The following is a 20558-nucleotide window of genomic DNA, read 5'->3' on the forward strand; positions in this document are numbered from 1 at the left end:
CCAGCCTTCTGCTCTTTCCGAGCACCCCTGGGTGGGCCGATGCAGCAGAGCTCAGAGCTGGGGCTACTCGTGGAGCAGGCAGGGCACAGCGGGCAGCGAGGAGAGGCTGGAAGCAGCCCAGCTCTTCTCCTGGCACACGTGCGCTTGGGAGAACGAGCCCAGCCCGTGGGCAGGGATGCTGCAGCCCTTTGAAGCCCATCGCTGCTACCTCAGCGAGCAGCTCTCGGCTGGTCCCGGGAAGGGTCCCCTCCCGTGTCCCTCCGGACGCTGTAAACAAGCCGCAGCGAGCGGTGCTGCTCTGCCGGACGCTCTCACGGCTGCCGGTGCCGCCGGCCCTTCCCAGCCCCGGGGAGCCGGGCCTCGACCCACCTGCCGGGGCTGCCTTCGCAGACATGTGGTCCCTTTTCTGTGTGTTTAGTTAAGTGTGGGAGGACTCGATGCTCTAATGCTTTTGAGCTATTGTTGGTGCTGATACGGCCCTGCGAGCAGACGTGGCGGTTTTACAAGCGCGGCCCCGTCCCTAACAAAGGCAATTAGGATGCTATTCTGTTGGAGCTGGGGGGAGCGGGATTTCTGGGGTCTGGAAGGAGCAGTCTGCAAAGGGCATAATCTAATGCAGAAGATGAAGACAAAGGCATTTTGAAGGCGGGATGAGGGGAAAACGGGGGCACGCGGAGCTCAGAGGGCAGCTCTGCAGCGGGAGCGGGGCTGCGGGAGCCCAGCAGCTCGGGGTGCAGGAGGGCAGCAGAGCCACGCTGCTCCGGCAGGTACAGGGAGGTGTGTCAGCTGGGGTGAAGGTGAGGAGTGGGGTGCTCAGTGCTTGGGCAGGAGATGGTTGTGCTGGCTGAGAAGGGTGAAGGTTCGCGTTGTGGGATGGAGAAAAGCTCCCAAGATGTGATAACCACTGGAGCGTGATCCTGCAGAGCAGCGAGCCAAGGAGATGGAGGGGACGGTTGGAACAGGAGTGGCACGGGGCTGTCAAGTGATGTTGAGGCTGCAGAGGTGGCACGGGAGAGCTCGGGGGAGCAGGAGAGGGTGGCGAGGGCCACCAGTGCCATGTGGTTTGGCACGATTCACCCCGGGCAAGTCAGGAGGCTGTTTCCAGTCACAGGGTTCGAGCTGCGTTTCGTGCTGCTGGCTCCTTCCTCGCTTGGCTTTTCCAGCATGTGATGTGACTGTTTGCTTGCAGTGATTTCAGTTGTTTTCTATTTTCGCTCCTGACCCCGCGCCGGGGCTGGGGCAGGCAGGCACCGTTTGAAAGCCGCCACTTGGCGGCAACAACTGTTCGAGCGGTGGAGCAGCACCCATCTAACCCCTCTTTTCACACACTCGGAGCTTCCCAAACGTTAACCTTTGGATTAAAATTTTCCATGCTTGGTCTCTCCCCAGATGTGATGTCTGAGCTTTGGTTTGGGTTCATGTTTTTCATGTTTGCTGGATTTGTGTTATGGGAGAATGAAAGAAATACTTTTCCCATTTAAAAAAAAAAAAAATTATAGTCCTTATTTATTTATTATTTTTTTATTCGAGGATTCACCAAAAATGGTTGAAGTTTGAAGCTGAAAATAATTAGCTTGGCTGCAGCAAGCTGGTGTCGCAGGCACTCGGGGAAGTGCCGCGGCTCCAGGTGTGCCGGGTATCGCCGGCACAGCCCGCTCCAGGTACGCGCAGAGCCAGAGAGCCTTGGTGTGACTCAGGCTGAGTAACTCCACATTTGGAGGAGGGCGGCTGTTTTTTTGGTTTTTAACCAAAAAAAAAAAAAGAAAAAAAGTTGTTTTTCAGGCTCCACATGCAGGATCCCGCCGGGCTGCCAGAGCCAGGCGCAGGGCTTGCCGCGCTGTTTTCCATCCTCTGCTCCGCGTTGTGGGTCGTGGCACCCATGATGCCCCGTAGCCCCGGCGGTGCGGTCGTGGCGCGGATCCTGCCTCAAGGCCCCCGTGCAGCACGGCTGTCGCCTCGGTTCGTTTGCGGGAGGAGCTCTGCCTCATTTCACGTGGCATCAGCTTGTGGCTGCACCTTTCCTTGTCCTGGAGCCAAACGCTCTGCTCCTGCTCCTGACACCTCCTTGGCCACTTCAGGGCCACCTCGGACACGCTCGAGCGCTCGGCATTTCCCTGCGTTGTTTTTTTTCTCTGCTGGCTGCAGCACCCCTCCTCTCTCCGCTCCAAGTCTGTGTGCTGCTCATCGGGTGGGGACCCGCGCTGCTCACACCAGCGCTTGTAATGTCTGGCCTGCGGCTCTGCCAGAGGCCAGAATTGGCTCTGGGTGCGCGGCTGGATCGCGAGGACGGTGTTAGCTGGAGGGTGGAGTGAGCGAATACCCCTCTCTTCCTACTGTGCTTTCAGGAAATGTCTCTAATGCAGCTGTAAGTGTGAATGAAGTCAAAAGGATGGATCGGTGCCCCCGCTCCAGCCCACCCCACTTGTCGGGGCCCATCCAGAGTCCCCACCCTATTGTTCTGGTTCAGCTCCTCCGTTTCGGGGCAGGGGCCCTGCTCTGCGCTCAGCATCCCGCTCCCGGGAGGAGGAGCTCTGCGGAAAACAAAGACGCAGCGAATAGTTTTCCTCTCGCTGACGAGCCACCGTTCCAATTCCTCCTTCCCTTCCCATCCCTTCCCTAGGTGTGTTCGCAGCTCTCAGCCCGGCTGGAAGCGAGTGACTGCAAGGCTCGAGCCATTAATCATCTGCCAAAAGAGCTGAGTATTGGGTATAAGTAGCAGAGCTGTGCTCGCTGCTTCCTTCGAGGCAGAGCAGGATCCGCGCGGGCTGGAGCTGACATGCAAGGCATAAAGTTACCTCTCTGGGAGGCTAACGGAGCACGTCGTGCTTGGAGCAGCCCCTCCTCGGAGAGGACATGGGCTCTCAGGCACACGAACGTCATCGGGAGTCCCCTAAGTGGCAGCATTTCGCTGTAAAGCAAAATATAACGGCGTTTGTCCCTCCCTGAAGTGGCTGCTGGAAGTGGTGTGAGCTGCTTCCCACCCTGCCCCGAGCCGCCGGGCTGCCAGTGTGGTTCTTGCGGTGGGTGGAAATGCCAGTGGTGCTGATATCTCCAGGGCTGCGGTGTCGCAGCCGCCTGGGCTGTGGTGGCATTTTTCTGCTGTTATTACATTGCCTCCCGTATCCCCACCCTCTGTTTTCAAGGGAATTTAGCGGCGGCCCCGGCGGGCGGAGGAACTCCTCCCTGCGCTCGGCAGCCCCAGCCCCGCTCGCTGCCCTTTCAGGTGGGCTTTGTTTGTTAGTTCAAAGCAAAGCTGCTTCTCTTTCAGCTTCCAAAGTTGAGGGGAGCCGGAGTGCCCCGAGCTCCCTGGCAGCACGCAGGGCTGGTGGGGCGTGCGGATGGGGCAGCCTGGCGCTGACGTTAGTCTGGCTTCTGGTTTGCGGAGCGGAGGTTTCTCATCGCATTGCTCTGACTCAGGTATCTGTTTCCTCTGATGTGGGCAGCCGTCGCTGCAGCTCTTGCCCTGGGCACGCAGTTGCTCTGTGGTTCCCAAGGGTTGGTGGGACGTGCAGGAGAGCTCCCCGAGTGCTGCCGTGAGCGGCCAGCAGCTCTGGTCCCCGGGGTGGGGAAAGCAGCGTTGCAGGAGCAGCATCTACCGCACCGCTACGTGTTCAAAAGTTCCCCTGAAATCGGTGGGGCAAGCGTCCAACTTGTGTCCTAGACTAAAAAGTCTGAAGGAAATGAAACACACACAACCTGACTGGAGCCGGCGTGCGCATGTTCACTCAGATTTCGGGCTGCCGCTCCCCGTAACTCGCCCGCCCGGCTGGGTGTCAGCCCGGGGACCCTCAGCTCTCTGCTCCCCATCAGCTCCGTGCAACGGCAACGCCGAGTTCCCTTGGCGCGGGGTGCTTAGGAGGGACCTTTTACAGCGTTTATTTGATTGTGTTCCTGCCTGAATGGCCTTCCCTGAAGTCGGTATCGTTCTGCCACTGAGACTAACCACTCTAACCAGTTTCCCAGTTGAGCAGGGATTGTCACCCACTGAGAATTGCTTGTGTTTGAGGAAGTGAAAACACCCATGGGGAGGGCTGCGAGCAGCGGCCAGGTGGGAGCTGTGCTGCTTTAGGGTTTTTTTTAGTGGTTCTCATTAAAACAGTCTCCCGTAGACTCAGAAATCCCAAGTTTTCCTAAAAGAAGAGGAGAAAAATTCCAAAGACTTTCATCCTAGTTCAAATATCCACCAGGGCACGGAGCTGGGGAAGTTATGGCGGGATCTCAGATGACATTCTCTGAAGAGCGAGCTTAATGGGGTGCGAGTATGCAGTGCTCAGAGCAGCAGTGGCCGTGCCCTCTGCGAGGGCTTGGCCAGCATCTGCACCTCTCCCGTGCCTGCGCCAAGTAACGAGGGGCAGAGAGGGGGAATTGGGGTCTGCCTGAGGAGCCCCTCCGCTTTTGAAGCCTTTGGCACCCCCAAGAGATATTTAAATGACAGACAGACATACAGGGATCTGTAAATACTCATTTGGTGCCAACTAAACCACAAAGAAGATACAGCATTTGTGGTCCAAGGAAGTTTAAATATTTGTGGTCAAACTTAAAAAATTCGACATAAAACTCTCATCTGCGATGGAAGGCGTCCAGGAACTGCATGGAGAACGTATAAGCTGTGTAAACTCACAGAAACGGCTCCCCGAGCGGCTCTGCCAAGCCCAGGCAGAATATTGCAGCTCTTACCTCTGCTCTCCCTCCCGCTGCCGAGGTCAGGAGGCAGGTTTGCGAGGGACACGGCGGCCCGTTAACACCTCCGGGGGTGGAAGTCCACCGTGCCACGGGTGTTACCGGCTGAGGCAGCGGTTTCCTCGCTGCCTGTAGCAGGGTTCGCGCTGGAAGGGCGAGAGGTGGACGGTGCGGGCAGGGCAGGTGGATGCTGGAAGGGTGAGCTCTGGTTGCACTGGCTTTTGCTCTTTTTGTGTGGTAGAACCTCATCCCCACTCCCCTGTTCCTGTGTTGTAACTCTTTTCCTTCCACCACCCAACTCCCCACCGTCTCAGCCCTCTGCTACCTCCAGCTCTGGTGTCTTGTCCCATGGGACAGGAATCACCGAGTTACTCTGTGGGTAGTTGTCTCCATGAGGAAGTCCTTGCAGAAGAGCTCATGCTGTCGGTGAGAGCAAAGTGCTTGCTCTGCCCCGCTGCCCCCAGCCTTTATCTGCTGGCTGAGGGGGGGTGTAGGGTCCGGAGGGGCTGAGCTGGACCTCCCCAGAGCACTGCGACGCGTTGGCGTGCTGGGGATGGCCACGCTCAGCAGGAATCGTGCAACTACCTGAAGGGAGGTTGTAGCACAGTGGGAGTCGGCCTCTTCTCCCAGGCAACTAGTGATAGGACAAGAGGACACAGCCTCAAGCTTCGCCAGGGGAGGTTCAGGTTGGACATTAGGAAGCATTTCTTCTCAGCAAGGGTCATTAGCCATTGGAAGGGGCTGCCCAGGGAGGTGGTGGAGTCACCATCTCTGGAGGTGTTTAAGCAAAGCCTGGACATGGCACTTAGTGCCCTGGTCTAGTTGCCATGGTGGTGTCAGGGCAATGGTTGGACTCGATGATCCCAGAGGTCTCTTCCAACCTCATTGAGTCTGTGATTCTGTGATCTTCAGGGCTTCCTCTGTGCGAACGCCCCAGCAAGGCCAGCTCCCTCTTGCCACCACTCAGGAGGCACTTTCTGAAGTGAGGAGCTTGGCAGATAACCGCAGCGTTTTCCCCACAACGTTGGTCTTGGCTCCTGCCTTTTCACGTTTTCCACATACCCTGCAAAAAGGGCTCTTGCTGTTGCAACAGCACGCTGAGATCCGCAGCCGAGATGTTGGATTGAACATTCATCAGCCGCATTTCCCAAATTCCAGGAGAGACAGATCCTTGCCCTGGCACAGGAACGGCTTCTCTGGTCACCAGCACAGCGTGGCCCCACGAGCAGATGTCCCCGAGAAGTGCCGTGGGTGGAGAGCTGGAGGGATGGACCGGCCTCGTCCCCACCGCCAGCGCCTCCCAGAGCGGTGGCCCCAGAGGAAGGGCAGCGTGTGTCTGCCGAGAGCGGAGCGCTCCCCTTTCCCTTACTAAGCAATCCTCCCTTCCTCCACCGAAGAGCCTGCTAACCACTTTCTTATCTTTCTTAACTCTGCAAAACAACCTCTGGCCAGGCAGGCATCCTCCGCCATGGCAGAGGAAATAAATTCCCCCAGTCCCTGCAAAGGCAGAGACCGGAGGCTCTCGCAGCGGGGAGAGCAGCCCACGCGCTGTGGGAGCTGATGGTGGTGCCGTGTTGGCATCGCTGAGGATACGGGTCTTGCCTTCCTCCTTCCCCAGCCGGGACCACGGGCTTGGGGCAGGCTTTGAGGGACTTGGCTTCCCTGGTTAGTATTCCAGTGGGATCTGGAAGGGAGGAGCAGAGGAGGCTCCTTCCGACTCATCTTGGCTTTACTCTCTGGCCTCAATTTTTCTCTTTTTTCCCCTGGGAAGTCTGGGGATGTGCTGGGAGCTGGGGTGGGAGGGAGGAGGGCATCGGGAGGGCTGTGACAGGGACTCCCTGCCTGTGACTCGCTGTTTCCCCCGGGGTCATCTCCCTCTTTCAAAGCTTTTAGCCCCTTGTTCTCCCGACAAGCAGTTGAAACGTGTGGTCCTGTGCTCAAGGCTTCACCTCGGAGAGCAGAAGTGCCCCAGATATTTCACAGCTGCAGGGATCGGTTTGCCCAGTGCTGGGGCACGTGGCCACAAGAGGTGGAAGCAAATGCTGTCTCCAACGGAAATTCCTGCAGAAATTCCTGCAACGTCTTACTGGAGGCAACGTTTTGCAATGTGGGGAAGCCCGTAGCTCTCGCTGAGCTGTTGGCAGCAATGCCTGAGGACACAGTGAGAACCAGGCAGGAGCCACAGTCACAAACCAGATGAAACATCTCCATCGCTGTGTGGAGACCTCCTGTCCCCCATTGTCTTCTCTAGGACTTCTCACCCAGGCTAAAGTCATGCTTTTCTCTCATTTTGCTGCTGCCCAGTAGGAATGAGCTGGTGGGGGTAAAATTAAGCCGACCACCCGCCTCCTGCCTACAAGGTGTTGGATGCAGCCAGGAGCCAGCTGCTCCCTACTGCAAACGCTGCTGCTTGCTGGAGAGACAAACTGACAAAAAGGTTCTTTAGCACATGTAACAGGTGAATAAGACATCAGGGCAAGTCTTTCCAAGCATCAGTGAAAGCCAAAAGCTTGGTTTGGAAACCATCAGAAACTTTCCTCTCTGGGCTGTGTAGCTCCTCACGCTTCAGAGGAGCAGTTGGTCCTGGGCTGGGCTGGAGCCAGCCCTCCAGGTCATCGTGGGCACAGGAGCTTGAGAGGGGGCTGGAGGACGGCTTTCCATTCAGGGCATCTGCTTCAGGTGACTTTGGTGTTGACTCTTCCACACAAACCACCGAAGGTTCCTGCAGCACCCTCAGATGTGTTTTGGGGTGGACAAACAGCTTTCCCCAGCCCTGTGGTAAGCCATCACCAAGGAAGGGAAGAGCTGAGAGGAGCTGGCGGCATTGGGAGTGTGGAGGAGCTGTGAGATGTTTCATAGGGCAGCGTCGGGGACGTAGGCTGGGACCTGTGGCAGCGTGGGGTTTTCCTACAGAGTTTTAAGTGTCTTTCGGCCTCGATCAGTAAAAATTTGGTCTGTATTCCTGCCCCACAGCCACTAGGTGCCAGTCAGGGAGAGAGAACTGGCCCCTGGCAGACAGACAGCTCTGGGGAGGGCTGCTCCCTCAGTGTGCCGCTGCAGGGATCCCCTCCTCCGGGGAGGGCTTGCTGAGAGCAGGCTCCGAGCCCCAGAATTGCTCACAGCTTCCCCCGCGTCGCTGGGTCTCACCTTCATGTCCTACAGCTGGTGACAGGTACCAGTGCCTTGGGTGCAGGGTGCCTCTGCCCCGCACCCGTGGAGGCTGCTCAGAGCTGCTTCTGATCTCTGACACCACAACTGAGGTGACTCAGCTCAGATCTATCGCTTTGCACCTTTGTATCATCCCTGCGTCTTCTTTGCATCACTGTGTGGGACACGCAAGGCTGGGCTTAACCCGGCAGACCCCAGTGGTGGGGGGCAGCTGGCTCCCTTTCCACCCTGCTTTCCAGTTTTAAAGGCCAGTCCTGGCCGAGCTGCGTGGCCGAGGTTGGAAAGACGGAGGCGTTTGCCAGGCCAAGAGCACATCTGCTCCGATGACTCGTCTGAGACCCTGTGCCCCAGTGCGGGGGCTGGAGCCGGGCCTCTGCGAGGCTCAGGGTGCTGCGAGCGGGGTTTGGCTAAGGCATGGCTGCGCTTTCCCTTCGGGGAGCCCCTGCTTTGCAGAGAAAGTGGTTTGCCAGCAGTGGCAATGGGGAAGAGCAACTGGAGTGGTTCTTCTGGCTTCTTTGTCTTCCCTGGGTGTTTTCTGATGCACCTCTCTGCTGTGATGGAGCATCAGGTACGGGTGTGGTGGGTCCAGTCTACAACTACCTGAAGGGAGGTTGTAGCGGGGTGGGAGTCGGCCTCTTCTTCCGGGCAACTAGCGGTAGGACAAGAGGACACAGCCTCAAGCTTGGCCAGGGGAGGTTCAGGTTGGACATTAGGAAGCATTTCTTCTCAGCAAGGGTCATTAGCCATTGGAAGGGGCTGCCCAGGGAGGTGGTGGAGTCCCCGTCTCTGGAGGGGTTTAAGAACAGACTGGACATGGCACTTAGTGCCCTGGTCTAGTTGCCATGGTGGTGTCAGGGCAATGGTTGGACTCGATGATCCCAGAGGGCTCTTCCAACCTGATTGATTCTGTGATTCTGTGACCCTTTCCCCATGGGTGCTCTCTGGTTGGTGCTAGGTGCTGCCTGTGCTGGCACTGGATCCTGCAGAGCCAGGGCAGCAGCAAGGTACATTGGAGCCAGGGGTGCCTTGGGTTGGGCCCTGTTGCAGCCACAGTCGCTTTCTCGGGTCACACGCAGAGGTGCAGGCATGTGGGAGCTATGTCCCCTGAACTTGCTTGTGGGATTAGTTGAAATCAGAAGTTTCTCTGAGAGAAGCTGTGGCTGCAGCCAGCTCTCAGCTGCAGAAACCAGGGTTGCGACCCAGCTGCGGGCGCTGCTGCCCAGCCGTGACGGACGCTTTGGTCCTCCCTACCCAGGTGGCCAAACCCCTCCAAACTGTATTTGGGGCTGGGCAGGGTGTGGGGTTGGTTCCTTGGGTCTCATCCTGGCTGGGGAACAAGCCCAGAAGAGCTGGGCTCTGATAAGTCCAGGGTTGAACCCAGCCCAGCTTTTGTGCAAGCCTGCGAGATGAAAACCCAGGAGGCATGAGACCAAAGCGGGCGTTCTCCTCGGTGCTCCTCCTCCAGCCCTCCGAGCTGGCTCCCCGGGGATGGGAGGAGGTGGCACAGGGCACTGGGAGGCATTTAGCTCCGGCCTGCGTGGATGTTTTAGCAGGGTCAGTGCGAACGTTTCAGCTGAGCCATGTAGACGCTGCGTGGTTTAGATTGTTTGGGGCTCGTTTGGTTTCGGCATCGTTCAGCTGCTTCAGCTAAGCCGTGTTTAAACTGATGTGGCAAAAACAGTGTTATCCCCACACTGGGTTGTGCTGGAGCTTGGCTCTGAGTCCCGGTCCTACCCCATTCCCATCTCCGAATCTGGGATGGGATCTCTCCGTGCTATGACTCAAAACTTCTCATGTCCTTTTCCCCTTCTGAATCCAGCTGTCGGGATGTGCTCGTGTCTCCCCCTCGCACGCAGGAATGCGGAGCCGATGGCAGCCCGTCCTCCAGGCAAACCCTTCTCCAGAGCCGCTGCCTTCCTCTTTCCTCGCAGAGCCTTAAGGTTTTGTTGAGAGAGAAGCTGCCGGGGTCCCTCTGGCAGCAGCGTGGCATTGCCAGAGGCTGCCGTGGGCACAGGGCAGCCCTCTCCAGACCAAGTCCCCCCCCGGGATGTGGCAGGTCCCCGCGGCCGAGCGGGGCTCCCCTGGCCAGCTGGCTCGGCTGCCGCAGGCTCTCTGGACCAGCTGAAGGAGTCTGCATTCCTGCCTCCTGGTTATTTGCTCTTTAGGACGCTGCGTAAAATTAACAAGTTGTAAAAGTTGATTGAAGGCGGCGGTGGGTGTGACAGCGATTTGCCGAGCTGCGGGAGAGCCGTGTGCGGAGCAGCAGGGCTGGAACGGGGCGCAGGGGCTGCCCCCCCCGGCTCCAGACGTGCCTCTGACCCAAAGCGAGACCCTGGCTGGTTTCTGGTGGTGTCACCGCGCCGGCACCAGGTGCACGTGTCCCCCCCCCGGGCACAGCACTCAGAGCAAGTCCCTGCCCTCCCCTTAAATCTCCTGTGGGACACGTGCTGGTGTTGGGGCTGCGTCTCCTTTGAGCCGGGTACCAGCCACCCCGTGTGGGACTCCTCTGCCCTCCTCTCGTTAGAGCACCACGCAGGGAAGCTTTTCCCTTCAGCCTGATTTATCTGCAGGGGAAAATACAGCCGAGGCCATAGAGGGGATCAGCTTGGTTCGATCTGGGGACCCCTTGTTAGACCTGGGGACCCTGCTGGCTGCTGGCAGGAGGTGACACACGCAGGGTCCTGGTGGCACTGGCACTGCAAAGTGGCTTTGGAAATACAACAGCTGGTACAGCGAATGTGCAGCCTGGTGGGTCTCTACAAGCAGTTAGTGTGTGTTAATGTGTGTCCTGCTGTGTCTTACTCAATGATTAGTATGTTAATGTATGACCCATTAATTAGCAGTCGGAGTGATAATGAGCCTAGTCAGGGTGCCCCGGAAGCCTCCAGCCTGCTGGAGGGTGGCTGGTGCTGGGAGCTGGTGGTCGGGACTGGGGCTGGGGGCTGGTGGTTGGGGCTGGGGGCTGGTGGTTAACCTGTCTGATGCAGCAGGAGATTAGAAACGTCTCTGGGCCTGATGAAATCAGGCTGGTGATCGATCGGGGCTGCTGCAGCTGAAGCCACCTCTGCCCCACGCCCGGTCCCCAACCACGTGTCCCCAGGAGGCACCGCGGTGGCGAGGGGCTCGGCGGTGCCTGGGTTGCTTGTGCCTCTGGGGAACTGAGCCCGGGTCACGGCCGGGGGCACCAGACCACTTCAGCAATTCTCAGTTTCGGTTTTCCTTTGCGCGCGGCTGCGTGCGTGTCAGGCCTATTTTAACACCCAGCGAGGAGTTGAAGCCAGGCTTTCGGTTCCTGCTGTCTCACTGCACGCTCGGAGGGGGAAGGGGCGCGGGGGGCGGCTGCGTTCCCCGCCGGGGCCGGGGCTGTCTGCTGCCACCTCACCAAACACACTGACACGAGGTGACCGTTCCTTCGGGAAGGGTGGGCACGGCTCCCGGCGTCCTCACCGCGCTCCGCTCTGAGGTCGCCACGGGAGCATCCCCACAGCCCCGGGCACCCCGGCGCTGCCGCGGGCACTCTCGTTTTCACTCTGAAACAGGAAGTTTCTGACCAAAGCAGGTTGCTCCGTGGCACGCAAGGTCCCACTCCGCCGTTCGAGAGAGACCTGGGTGCCAGTCACAGGTCACTTCTTTCCCAGCATCTCGGAGGCTGGGCTGCCCCGCGGCGGGGCCAGCCTGGCTGCCGGCGGCCCCGGGGCTCTGCCGTGTCCTCCTCGAGCAGGGCTGCACGTGACGGGGATGTGCAAGAGTGTTTGCTCCTTCCCTGTTTTTCATTCATGTGGGCTGGAAAAATGTGTTCATGAGACGAGTTGCTGGGGCATTATGTCATGGGCCTGCAGTTGGGCTCGTTTCTCCCCAGCAGATGAGCTGAATTTAAGCATTGGGCTGTGCTGGCTTGGCAGGAAATCTGGTGTTTCCTACTTGTTTCTTCTTCAGGGGAGGAAGGAGCGAACCCACCTGCCCTTGTCCCCGGCCACGGGTGCAGGGAGCCCTTCTGCAATGTGCCTGATCATTCCCAACCCCGGAGGCTCTGACGGCGAGATTTAAGCCTGTGCTGTGCAGAGATGGCTGCGCCGCAGCTGTGTCAGCACCCAGCCCTTCACGCAGACACGAAAACCTCATGGGTCCTAAAATAGCTGCGGTGGCTTTTATTTCTAGAGGTGTCTTGAGAAATCCCGTGGGAATGGTGTCAGGATGGGGTGCCCATCTCTTCCCCACCGAGCCAGACAGCTCCTGCGTCCCCTTCCCCGATGCTGCTGCTGTCGGCCGCGTCCCAGCGTCCCACGGCACGTGGGTGCTGGCAGCGGGGTGGGCAGCAGCCTGGGTGCGAGGGAACTGCAGATGCCGGGACTGGAAAATCCCTGGGCTGCAGTCACCCCGCGTGAGTCAGGCCGGGTCTCCGTGGCATCAGCCCGTCGAGCTGGGCATGAAGCAGGCGGGGAGGTTTCCACCACTTCCCCCCCGGGCCACCGCAGCCCGGAGCTCTCAGAGGGGACGTTTCCCATGACAGCCATTCCTGCTTTGCTCTTAGTTCTCTTTCCTTCTGACTTTCCCATGTGCAGAATCGTTCCTAAAGGAGAGCCAGGAGGATGGAAATGTTCCTGCAGTGACACTTGCCGGGATTGCTCCTGGCTGGATGTCCCAAGCAGCAAAGGGCTTTCCTGGGCAGGAGGGTCCCCAGCAGCCCAACCTACTCCCAGGGCTGTGTCACCTTGTCCTTTGCTCACCTCTGTCCTGTAGGACACATTTTTTAGGAGCAGAATCACTGGTTACGGGTCCCTTGCTCCCAGAAATATCGCATTCTTGCCATCACCCTGCTCGCGCCACCTCTACGCAGTGATGACAGCCTCCTGCAGGGAGGAAGGGGCTTCTCCTCCCCCTCCGCCTGTCGGTGCAGGTTCAGGGGGACGCAGGGTCCTGGGGTGGGGGGGGGGGACAGGTTCCAACAGAGGGGCCCCGGCTACCAGTGCGGGAGGGTGCCTCGCTCAGGTGGTAGCCGGGGTGGGAGGTTGGAGGTCAGAGGAGGGTCAGGTTTTTGACACGCACTGCAGTTAAAATTAGTCCGCAGAGAGGAAACTGGCAGCGTTGTGGAAGAGCAGAAGTTTCCTCTCACAGCAGCCTGGTGCAGCGGGGCTGCTGCCAGCCCTCCGCTCACCGCGGCACGGCCACAACCAGGGCACAGCCACAACCAGGGCATGGCCACAACCAGGGCACGGCGGGGTGACGAGCCGGGGCCGGGGCGTGCGGCGTTGGTATCGCACGGCAGGAGTGTGCAGGGGGGAGCAGGCATCATCCCTGCGCCTGTTTGAGTCACCTGTGGGGGGTCTGGGCCTCTCCCCGCCTTCGGGATCCCGGTCCTGGGAGCCTGCGGGGACCCTTTTGGGATGGGGGCCTCTGAGGCTGCGTTGCTGTATGAGCAGAGCAAAACCAGGGTGGTTTGGGGCGGCAGGAGGAACTCGGGCATCAACGTGGGCTTTGTCTCCGTAGCGTGTAGCACTTCTAGCCTCCGTTTGCTGACTTTCTGCCTATAAATCTGCTGCTCCCCGGGGTGATGCCGGTCAGCAGGAGGCACCAGGGGAGAGCTGTGCAGGTGCAGAGCCCCACTGCGAGGGGCCGAGGGCTGAGCCGAGGCCGGTCATGGCGGAGGCGCCGGCAGAGGCTGTGCCGTGCAGGACGGGGCCGCCGAGGCACCGGGCTCCCGCGCTCTGGAAACTCCATTTGAGAGCCTCATAAATTGGATAATTACCCAAGCTATTGAGTTTCCTTCTGGCCAGATCTGTCCCAGCCTCCCTGACGGGGCTGCCCAGTTGGTCCATGAGATGGGCCCGTGGGACAGGGTCGGGCTGGAGATGAGGAGGGGCTCAGCTTTTCTCCCCCACCCGCCGGCTCTCGCACCTGCATCCCCTGGCTTTTGCAGGGGGAATCTGGCGATGGGGCTGAAACAAAACAGTAAGGTTAGGCCACATCATTCATCTCTCACACTTCAGCAGGACTTTCCCCCGTTTGGTGGGGCTGGGCAGGGGGCTGGCTGGCCCCCGGCAGCCCTGGGGTGCCTGACAGGACACGGATAGGTGCTGGGTGTCCTGACTTCGCCTGCCTCCTTTTCCTTGGGGACACTGGGCTACGAGGCATGGGCAAACCCCTTCCATCCATGTTTAGAAGAAGAGGGGCACCCCGCACATCCCTGCGGTGCTGTGCGGTGCTGCCTGCGTCCCACGGGGCCTTCTAGCCCCGAACGTTTCCCCCTGGCCGTTGCCCATCCGCCTCCCCTTTGCACTGACTTTGTTTTCCCTTCCCTCTCTCCAACCCCCTCGTCCTCACCCCGTAGGTTATTGCAGCCGACTGCAAGAGGGTCACAGTTCTGAAGTATTTCCTGGAAGCCCTTTGTGGACAAGAAGAGCCTTTGCTGGCATTCAAGGGTGGAAAATATGTGTCAGTGGCACCCGTCCCAGACGCCATGGGAAAGGAAATGGGAAGCCAAGAGGGAAAACAACTGGAAGATCAGGTACCGTGCGGGAAGAGCGCGCCTCGGCGAAGGAAGAATCACCCCTGTGGGGCCCAGCCCCTGCCTGCCCTCCAGCTCCCGCTATTTATAGCCGGCGGAGCTGCGTGTTATGGGGGGAGGTGGAGGGGGGGGCAAATGGTGCACAGCCCTTGTCTCCCGAGTGTGCTTCGCTTGTGCCCTTTCCTGCCAGTCCAACCTCTACCTCGCACGCTGCTATGAGTTCCAGATGCTGCTTGTTCATACCCGAAGCCAGGCTTGCGGGGGGGGGGAAGCTTTAATAACGTGCAACGCCGCGGCCCCGGGAGAGGAGGTGGGCGAGGGGGTGTCAGGGTTCAGCTTCAGGATCAAGTTTATAGCCGTGGAGCTCGTTGCGGCGGAGGCCTGAGCTCCAGCCTCCAGCACACGTACAGGAAGAGCTGACATTGGCGCCCCGGCCCTCCCCTGCCTCTCACATCCTGATGTGATTAAGGAATTCAACTCTTGTTTTTCTGCCCTTGCTTGTTCCTGTAGGCCCTGCTTCACTCCAGGCTCCGTGTGTGTGTTTAAGGGCCCTGCCAGCCGCTCTGCAGGTTGACTCTTTTCTTCTGTTTAATCTTGCAGTTGGAAAGGCCAAGGAAACAGGAGAGAGGGGCAGAGGCGCTGGGAGCGGGGAGCTGGGTGGCCTGGCGCTGCCCTGGCTCGCCCCGGGTCCCCTCCCTGCGCCGGAGCCGGGTGCTGCAGAGCCAGAGGGGCTATCGCCCCGGGCAGGGCATGGCACCTTGCCCCTGCGGCGCTGGGTGGCCCCTGGCCCCGGGTGCCCCAGGGAGCTGGCAGCCGGAGGAGCCCCAAGCAGGAGTGTGCACCCTCCTTGTCCCAGCAGCCAGCTCCGGCTGAGCAGGGGACAGATTTGAGGTGGCTTTTTTGCACTGAGGCTCAGAGCAAAACCCCAGGCAGCAAGAGATGTCTCTGTAAGATGGGAGACCTGAACCCTTGTCCTCTTCTGGAGAAGATGCAGGAGGTTTTCATGGTGACACCACCAAAAGCATGTGATATGGAGGGGTCTTCAAATTCTACCCAGTGTATGACAGGGACGGGCCTGTTCTCCTTTTGTTGGGTCGGTCTCTCCGGTTCCTGCTGTGAACAAACACGGTGTGGAGGATAGCTCCCTCCTGCCCCGTCCCCACAGTCTCTGCTCGGCTGTGGGAACCTCTGCCTGAGCTCATTGCGCAACCCTGGGGCTTCCTTCTTGGGCTCTGCTCGCAAGGGAGCTTCCAACTCGCCAGCGTGACCACCATCAGCCTGGGCAAGAGGATCCCGACCCACCGCAGCAGACCTGCAGCTGGCACACACTTTTCCCCGAGGCCCTGGCGCGACGCTGTCCCTCTGGCAGCATCCCCCCATCCCCTGTGGTCCAGGCTGGCCCGGCAGAGGGAAGTGAGCCTGAGGGCTCCGTCTTCCTCCTTCCCATGGCTAAAGAGTCACAAGGAGAGAAGAGTACGTGGTTCTGTGGCCAGGCGGGTGTGCGGTCGGGGTGAGATGATTGAGTACGCGACTGTGCAGTGCTGGGGTTGTTCTAAATGAAGCCTGCAAGCTCCTGCGCAGGGGCAGGGAGTGGAGCGATGCTCTTATCCCTCTGAGGGACCCTCTTATGCAGGATCCATCCCCCGCAGCCCGCTGCGGGCTCCGAGGGGGTCTTTCTGCCCGGGTGCCACCTGGGAACTCTTCCCAGTCCCATCACAACCCTTGGCTTTTGTGCAGAGAAGGGGAGACGGGTGATGGCGGGGCTGGGGGCTGGGCTCCTGGGCAGTACGTGTGTGCAGGCAGCTGCTAGTGGGGGACGTGTTGAGGAACAGGGACTTGTGGTCTCCCCTTTGGGCAGGGAGCAACTGGGGAGAGCAGCGAAGCTGGAGGGGGAACTGGGTTGTGGCTGATCCCCAGTTGGACACCAGCCACCACCTCCCGCCCTCCTGTGTCCCGGAGATTTGGGTGCATAGGGAAAGGTCTTCACCTGGGCTAGGAACAGCATGGCTCGTTCTGGGGTCTCCAGGTCAGGTAGTGCAGGCATACTGGGAAGGGTCCGCAGACCTCCCGGTGGGGAGAGCCAGGGAAGGGTCTCCAGGAGAGGGTGAAGATGCAACATGGTCCAGAAGCACCTATGCGGGCAGGAGGTTGGAGAACCGAGGACCCTTCAGGTCATCAAAGACAAGGTTCCTGGCCAGCAGAAGCATGGCAAAGGCAGACTAGAAGTAGGACGCAAATGTTAATAGAGGAAGTAATTAACCGTTGAGCTGACTACCTCGAGACATGGTGGAGGATTCTCCATCATGTGGAGCTTTAAAATCAAGATTGAGCATCTCCTTTTAAAACATCTGTACCAGCCCAGCTGGAAGGTTTGGGGTGGGTGCAGGAATCCCTCTGGCCTATTCAGAGATCAAAACGGAGCAGGGGAATGGGCTCTTTGGTCTCCTGGGTTCATGGATCCGGGTTCACGGGTCTCATGGGTTCATGGGTTCCCATCAAGACACTCAGCCCGTGTGTGTAGCCTGGGATGGGGCAGCGGTGTTGGAGCAGCGCTGCGCAGCCCTGGTGCAGGCAGTGGGGGAGAGGCACGGGCAGCCTAAACAGCCAGGCAGAGCGGAGCGACAGGGCAAACCCATGGTTTTACAGAACTGAAGCCTATAAAAGATCAGTGACTCGCCCAGGGCTGTGGGAAGAGTTTTCCAAGGTGAGGAAGGTTTGATTTTTAGAGCAGAGCTTTAAGAGGGGGCTGCCCCTGCCCTGCCTGGTCACTGCCTTCCCTGCCTCGTTACCTCCTGTCTCACCTTGTCATTTCCTGGGTGTTTATTTATTTTGTTTTACTTCTTTTGGATGTTTAGAAATAGTCAGTCGCCCATCAGCAAGCGGCGATGGACCGTGCGTGGCAGGGGTTTGTCCACTGGAAGGGGGAGAGCAGAACGAGCACGGTCCCTGCCACCAGCACCCCTTACAATGACTTCTCTCCTGTTTTTTTTTTTTGTCTTTCTGCATTTCCTGGAAGAAGGAAGATGATGTGAGGATTGAGGCATTTGAAGATGATTCAGAGGCTGAAGGCAGCGGAGGAGAGATGGACATCAAGGAGCTCAGAGCCAAGAAGCAAGCCCTGGCCAGGAAAGTAGCAGAGCAGCAGCGGCGTCAAGACAAGATTCAGGTAGGACGGGCTGTGCGGCCGCGGCGCCCGAGCTGGCTGGGAGCTGCTTTGCTTTTGTGCATGGGCTGATCCTGCCTCGCTGTGCCGATGGTGTGCGGCCCTTTCCCTGCCACGCTTCAGGACCGGTGGCCTCTCGGGATGTCCCGTAGCACCCTGAGCTTCCCCGGTGTAAGTGCCCCGTGCTGCCTCTGTGAAACCCAGCAGCGAGCTTAGCTTTGCCTTCAGTGGAAGGGCCGAATTGACGTTGCTGTCCCCCACCCAGGGTAAGACCTGCCCTTCCAGGCCCTGAGATGAATGTTTCAGGGACTCCTGGGACCCTCATGAAGCCAGACGTAGCTTCTCCGTGGAGCTGCCAGCACCCGCAGGAGCCCTGGCAGGGCTGTGCTGTGCCGGTGGCTGTAAGGCAGTGCCTGCCAGGCAGTGAGCTGTCCCCCTGCCCAGGGCAGAGGCTTCGTGGCAGCAAGAAATCAGCTTTTCTGTGCAGCGGGGCACAGGCAGACAGGGGAGAGGGTGGGACGTGAACGGCAGAGTTCATGTGAGAGCCAGCGGCAGGAAAAATAGTCTGCGAGCGGCTGCTGCAGCCAGAGCGCTGCTTGCAAAGCGTTGCCATCGTTATGGGGACAAACAGACGGGATACAGGTGACCCTGGCCTGGCCCTGGCCTGATCTGAGCGTGTTTCCCAGTGGGAGCCGGTGAAGTAAACTGGTTGGACTGGGAGCAGCCGCCTGACGGTGCAGGCTGTGGCTTTAAGAGCGCTCTCACATGCATGGCTGTTGGCTGCCTTCGCCGCTCGCATCCCCTCTTCCTCCAGCCTCGCGGCCCAGATGAGGATTTCTCAGCAGAGGAAAAATTCTCCCTGGCTCCCCTCCCCCTCACCTCCGCCCTCTCTAATGCCCAGGGCCCTTCACTTCCATAATTCTTCATTTTCCAGCCTTGAACGTAAGCCAGACACATCTGTCTGGCCATATGCGTGAACTCTGCAGTGTGTGCCGAGGTGGTTGTAAAACAGGGCTGCTGAAGGCCCTACTGGGAGAGCGTGCACATGTGTACCCTCGGGCTGCTGGCGCCGGGCCCGCAACCACTGCGCTTCGCTTTTCCAAACCCACCCCGACCTCGCAGATTGCGCCTCGTCTTTTCTTTCTTTTTTTTTTTTTCTTTTCATTTGAATTTTCAGCAATTCATATCAAGGCGAAGGTAGAAGCTGCCCCGGGAGGGAGGGGCCGCCCCCGCAAGCGAGTCCATTATTGTTGGCAGGTACCTGGGTCGCATTAATACGAGGAGGAAGAAAGCGGCAGCGAACTGAGGGAGAGATTGGAGAGATGGGCTGTAAATTAAAGCGGCCTGAAGCCTTCCAGCCTCCCAGGGTTGTTAAGCGGGGAGGTGTAAGTAAATTCCCCACTTCCCACCGCCTTGTACAGACACAGCAAACAGGAACTGCACGTGTTCGGGGAGGGCAGCGCGCAGCAGAGCCCAGCTGCAGCCGGGCCCCCCCGGGATGGCCGCTGCCCGTTCTGCGGGGAGAGTGGGGGCTGCCTCGTGCTGTCAGGGGCTTTCTCCCCCCTCGGCGTGCTCCTCCCTTCCTCCCCGGCCGTGCTGGGGCCGATGCTCGCAGGCAGAGAGAGGTCAAACTGAGGGTGTGGGCAGCTTCGGGGGCTGCACAGCTGAGAGCTGAGGTGCAGTTGGAGGCGCGGGGTGGAGGAGAAGTCCTTGGGGTTTCGGTAAAGTCATCCAGCCTGTAGCTGGCTGGGAACAGCCCGGAGCAGAACATGTGTGCTTGCCCTGGTACTGGCCACGCAGCCGGAGCCAGGGGAGCAGAGGGGCTCGGGTGGAAAGTGGGGAGGCCAGGTCAGAGCCAGCTCAGCGTCCACCCCCTCCGCTTTCCCCCTCTTGGCCTGGGGTCCTTGACCTTTCTGATCTTCTCAAGAGATTGTGTGTTTCCTGGGACCTGGGGACCTTCTGCCTGCCCTGTTACAGCCCATTTCTCTTGTTCACTGCTCACCTACGGAGTTCACGCATCGGCTGCTCTCCGAGGCCCCCTTTCATCATCCTGGGGACAAGCCACAGCTCTGCGTATTCATCCGGGTCCAGCAGATGCGGCTTCAGTCTCTGCGTGGCTGAGAGCCTCTGCTCTCCCCGCGTGGCCACGTGCCCATCCCTGCGCGGCGGTGGGGACTCATCCCGGAGAGCCCCGGTGCCACCGCTGCCTCTCATGGAGCCTGCTGGTGCAGGCGATGACCCAGGGCAAAGCCTTCGTCTCTTGGCCATCCATTTTCTTTCTGTGCCCGAGGGGAGCACGATGTCATGGCCTCACCCGGGCCGTGCAGGGTTGTGCTTCTCACAGGTGAATTCCCTACCTTCTCCCCAGGAGGCTTTCTGGCACCAGCCCCTTGTCTTTGCCGTGCTCCCCACCTCTTGCAGCCCCGCTCTGCTGCTGATGGAGATCATCCACCCCATGCTTGTCCCCACGGTCACTGCTGCTGCTTTACCCACCCTGCGTCAGCTGGCGGGGCAGCCCTGCGGGTCCTTGTTGTAGCTCCCAACCACAACCAGTGCTGGGGTCACATTTACACCTCGAGGGGGATTCGGGCTTCACCACGCTGCCCTGGCTGGGTGTATGCAGGACAGCAGCTCAAGCTGCCAGGGAGGTGCAGGTCCAGGCAGGGGAAATGGCAAACGGGGGTGGCCCTCGGCCAGCACAGGCTGCAGAGGGAACAGGAGAGCTCAGCTCTGTTCCCTTACACGAGCTTGGACCCCAAAACCATCACTCTGAAGGGGGCAGATAGCCCAGAGCGGGGTTAGGTTGTAGCCTCCTGTGTCCCTGGGCAGCCCTGCTTGCGAGGAGGAGGCAAGGGTGTTTCAAAGACGAGTAGATGTGGTGCTTAGGGATGTGGTTTGGTCGTGGACTTGGTAGTGTTGTTAGGGTGACGGTTGGACTCGATGATCTTAAAGGTCCTTTCCAAGGAAAATGGTTACATGAGGCAGCCCTGTGCTGCCTGGCCCTGGGTTAGGGGTTGGCTGGAGCTCCCCAGCTCTGCTGCC

At 59.4% G+C, this 20558-nt stretch overlaps 1 protein-coding gene across 2 annotated transcripts in view; it reads left to right on the forward strand.

The window, feature by feature from the left end:
* SMG6 (SMG6 nonsense mediated mRNA decay factor) overlaps nucleotides 1–20558 on the forward strand; it is a 117448-nt gene that overhangs the window by 84521 nt on the left and 12369 nt on the right. The window contains exons 14-15 of one of the 2 annotated variants that reach the window (XM_068415993.1): nucleotides 14177–14353; nucleotides 17370–17519. In XM_068415993.1, the coding sequence (XP_068272094.1) occupies nucleotides 14177–14353; nucleotides 17370–17519 (327 nt within the window). The remainder of the gene's footprint in view (nucleotides 1–14176; nucleotides 14354–17369; nucleotides 17520–20558) is intronic. The other variant, XM_068415994.1, reaches the window with a different exon arrangement.

This window comes from Nyctibius grandis, chromosome 18, assembly GCF_013368605.1.
Source record: "Nyctibius grandis isolate bNycGra1 chromosome 18, bNycGra1.pri, whole genome shotgun sequence".
Lineage (NCBI taxonomy): Eukaryota > Metazoa > Chordata > Aves > Nyctibiiformes > Nyctibiidae > Nyctibius > Nyctibius grandis.